Source organism: Seriola aureovittata, chromosome 15 (genome assembly GCF_021018895.1).
Source record: "Seriola aureovittata isolate HTS-2021-v1 ecotype China chromosome 15, ASM2101889v1, whole genome shotgun sequence".
In the NCBI taxonomy this organism is placed as follows: domain Eukaryota; kingdom Metazoa; phylum Chordata; class Actinopteri; order Carangiformes; family Carangidae; genus Seriola; species Seriola aureovittata.
In genome coordinates, this window is record NC_079378.1 from 4,373,581 (window position 1) to 4,377,886 (window position 4,306).

Genomic DNA, 4,306 nt, shown 5'->3' on the forward strand with positions numbered 1-4,306 from the left:
GGAGAATCTTAAGAATCCATTGTAGCGTCTGATTGGTGTAAAAGAAGGTGTTTGAGCCAATTGAATCTGCTTCTGGACTCATTTGAAACCCATGGGAATTAAACCCGGTCCTCCAGTCTTCTGGAGGCTGATGGAGCTGTCGTCACTTTAGTCAAATTAATGGACAAACTGAAATTTTGACTTAATGATGGTGCAAGATGAAAACTAAAGCAAAGTTGTTACAACTGAGGCTATGAATGTGTGAATCTATCCAATAGATGTTCAGACATTTCAGTCTGGACCAACGAAGTGTACCGCACTTCAAAACAGCAGGCAACTGTTTTCACCCAAAAAACAGCTGTGATAAACACACTGTAAACCTAAGTGACAAACTTTATTCAGCAGCTGAAGAACACGATGGAGATGGTGGAGACCAAAACAGAGCTAAAAGGAGAGTGAATACTGGAAGTTCAGACCTTCATCAGAAGGTTAGAATCAGAATGGGAGATCATTATTCATCTTCGGGAAAGTTGTATGTCACAGTAACTGAGATGCAGATCAGTGTAAGAAGCCAATTCTTTACCGAAGCAGCTCTGTTCAGTAATAATAATAGTCGGGTGATGTGTTTTCAGCTTGTTTAGTACCTCTGCCCCCTAGTGGCTGAGGAAATTGAAACTGATTTGATACTGCTTTAATACATTGTTTAAAACTGCAGCGATTGATTAAAACAGAGACAAAAGGAAATCTCGTGCAACAGCATGTTTAGGGTTCAGAGAGAAAGGGAGAGAAGAAAGAAAACCCCCAGCTTTTTTAGTCTTTCGGACACAGAGCGTGACCTTTAGAGTGATTAGAGTCATGGTTCGGCATCACAAGTGAATAAGTTGTACATGTTCTTGGTGTGTGAGAAGGGGAGGATTTTAATCTCTGGCCTCCTGAATCAGTAAGGACAAACAAAATCAATCAAACCTGTATGGAGGAAATCGATAGTCATTAAGAGTTGGGCACGGAAAAAAAAAAATACAGGATGCAGGAGGTGTATAAAGGGGAAACAACACATGCTCCTGTGCTTTGTGTCGTGGTATTACAGCAGCAGTGTAAGAGTTTTTGGTTACGTGAGACTATTTCTTTAGCAGGAAGTGAAAAGTGTTTACAGAGTGTTGTATGGATAATCCAGAGAAACGGGAACTTGCTGTTAAAAGTAAATATTTAATGCGGTGAAACGCCAAACATGGAATTCTATTAACCACCATTGTAGCGGCATGGACGCAGAAATCTCAGAGACAATATGCTTTTTGTCTCTTGGATGAACGGGCCTTTGATCTTACGTCTTGCTATCAGCACAAACAATTTTCCAGCCCCATTTAGGAGTGTTTCCTACGCAGTGGATAAGCTTTTCAACTGGAAGCAGATGCTTAGGCTTAAGGAAGCAGCTGAATCTTGCCCCTTAATTGGAGGTGGGAAGTTGACCCAACAAATACAGAATTTGCAGAATGAACCACTTAGTCCTAATCCTTGAAGTCTTTTGTCTTATTAAACATACAGGGTGAAAACCCCTCTGACAAAAACATAAATCTCACACAAATCTCTTAAAAAGGTATTCATTTAAAACGATACTTGTTTTCTTTCCTCAGCATTTCTGTGATCCTGTTTTTGCAATGTGATTTTCTAAACCAATGTCTAGAATCTACTTTCACATGACAACCATTGCTAATATCTCTATTAGGCAATCAATTTTACAATTCAGATAACTGTTCCTCTATAACTAAAGCATGTTTTAGTGAATCAGTTTTTTTTGGGGGGGGGGGGTTTTATCAGTTTTGCCCCCATTTTATTCTATTGTGATTTTATTTCTTTGTTGTGCAATTTTACATGAAATACCCTTGAAATTAATGTGCATTTGATCTGGTTCTTCAATCAGCACCAAAGGGATTTGTTCAGTTGTTAATATGAATGTTACGATCTTGCTTCATCCATCTCTCACAATTCTTCCATTTGTGTAATACAATCAAGATAATTTTTCTATTTCAGTGAAGTTGGCAAGTAGATGATTTATATTTATACTATACTTTATACTGCTGGTAAATACTGAGGTGTCCAAACTGAAGATCTTGTCTAAGATGAAGTGCCAATTTAATCAGTAAAGCTCAATTTATTTGCTGCTCAAAATATTTATTCACAAAATATTTCAAATTCACAGCACAGAGTTCTGGATGCTTCGGGTGTGTGGCGCAGGTCTGCAGGTCTGGCCAGGTTCAACTATAATCCTTAATACACAAACAGTTCAAGAAGTCCGTGTCCACCGTGGTCTCACAGGGTTCAGAATAATACATAAACTCCTCTGTCCCCCCCGTAGCGAGAGCTGGGAGAAAACTCTCTCTCATGTCCAGGATTTCAAAAGGAAGTGGATAATTGATGTTGGATTCACTTTCACTGGTAAATGCAGCCTCTTCTTTTATCTGCGGTTTTGATTCATCAGCTGTATCTTCACCGCCTGACATGGTGCTTAGCTCTGCTTTTACAACACCTCGCCCTGGTTGGCTGCTCGCTGCAGAATCCGCCTCTCTGCTCTTTTGATCCTCTGACATGTTTCTTTCCTGAGCGTCGGCCTCGGCCTCCTCAGCTCTGATCTTCTCCTGCAGTTTCTCATACTTCTGCCCAAAGCTCAGCTGTCTTTGCTGCTTTTGTGGTGCCAGCAACGCGGACATAGACAGCTTTTCAGGAGCTTTTGGACAAATGTAGCCTTCATAAATTAGGTTTTTGTTCAGTCCATTCTTTGTATAAACTGCGATACTGTCTTGTGGTGGAGGATGCGGAAGACGAGGACACACAGGCAGGGTAGTCCAGCCTGGTGGCATCTGACATAGCACATATTTTTGAGATGACTCTGCGGAGTGATAGCAAAACAAAATATGAGGCTCCAGTTTCAATAACAAGATGCAGTAAGGATGATTACTTTATTTCTACACCCTTTTTATCCCTGCTGACGTCAGTCCATCATTCCAGACTGGATATATACTATAAGTAAAATATACTATACCATATACCCTTTTATGGATTGAAAGGAAATTTGACAGTTGTAAAGCTTTCATCTTGTGCCACCATAAAATTAAAAATTTCAGTTTGTTGAACACTTTAGTTTATGACCAAAAATATGCTAATGACGCTGTTAATGACCGTATAGCCTCAGCGGTGCTTAGCATAGCATGCTAAAAAGCTAAACGAAAACTTTGTGAGCATGTTAGCATGCTGGTGTTAGCATTTACCTCAAAGCGTCGCTGTGCAGACTCACAGAGCTGCTAGCATGGCCGTGCACTCTTAGTCTTGTTGAAGTAAAGCTAAAGTTTGCAGTAGCTGATTTACAAGAGCTTAATTCAAGCAGAATAAATCAAATAAAGTGAGAGTAAAACAGGAAAGAAATTGCAAATGCTGCAATATTGCATTTAAAAGAACATAGGGCTAAGATAAGTCTAATCATTCCAACTTCAAGGGCCCCAGAAGGAAATAACCATTACTTCAGACTTGCCACCATTTAGTTGTAAGAAACAGTGAAACATCCTGATAGATAGAGGTTGAGGTGTCATCTGCACAGCGATGAGAGCTGAGGGAGAACAGACAGCTGTGCTAACTGCTAAACTTCCGCTTACCTCTCTTTGCTGTGTCATGACCTTTGCTCATGATCGTGGATATCTGTATGAACATCCGTCAGAAATGCAGTTTCAGTGAAAATAGAAATCCATTGAAGGCACAATCTGTGAATCAAATGTAGACAACACGGTCGACCCGGCAACAGAGCTAAAAACATCGGAACCAGCTATCACTGTCTATGTTGAAGCTGCTGTAATCAATACTTTTATATGAAATTATGAAACTTATATAGCCTGATTCCTCTTAGCTCTCTAGTAATTTTAGTGTCTCTCAGCTCTTTGTTTTGGTTTTATGACCCGTCAGGATTGTTTACAGCAGCAGGCAGATTTAGGATGAGCACAAAGAAAACTCTGCCGATGAATGTGAAAACAAACTCACACATCTGCACATTCATCATTCTGCACAGATAAGGTCAAACATCCAAGTGGAGTAAAAAATAAATGAATAAAAAAATGAGAAAAACTTTTTTTGATGGAGATAGATGTTCACATAATATGTGTTTGTCAACAGGGGGATTCCTTCTCTGGCAGAGTCTTCATTGCTTCTCGGATTCAGTGAGAGCTCCCAGAGCCTTTTTCCCCAAATCTAACTGGGGATCTATTTGATATAAAGTCCCTCTGACTGAAGTACACGATCCATCAGGGGTCACACATCTTTTCCATTCGACCAAGTCATCTTACAA

The 4,306-nt window shown here is 39.9% G+C and overlaps 1 protein-coding gene across 1 annotated transcript; it reads right to left on the bottom strand.

Moving 5' to 3' along the window:
- Nucleotides 1–2,188: 2,188 nt before the first annotated feature.
- LOC130182900 (uncharacterized) lies at nucleotides 2,189–3,719 on the bottom strand. The gene is made up of 2 exons (XM_056398095.1): nucleotides 3,624–3,719; nucleotides 2,189–2,863 (listed from the first exon to the last, which is right to left on the bottom strand). The coding sequence occupies exons 1-2, from the start codon at nucleotides 3,676–3,678 to the stop codon at nucleotides 2,232–2,234; spliced, it is 687 nt and encodes a 228-aa protein (XP_056254070.1). The 5' UTR covers nucleotides 3,679–3,719; the 3' UTR covers nucleotides 2,189–2,231.
- Between the last annotated feature and the right edge of the window lie 587 nt (nucleotides 3,720–4,306).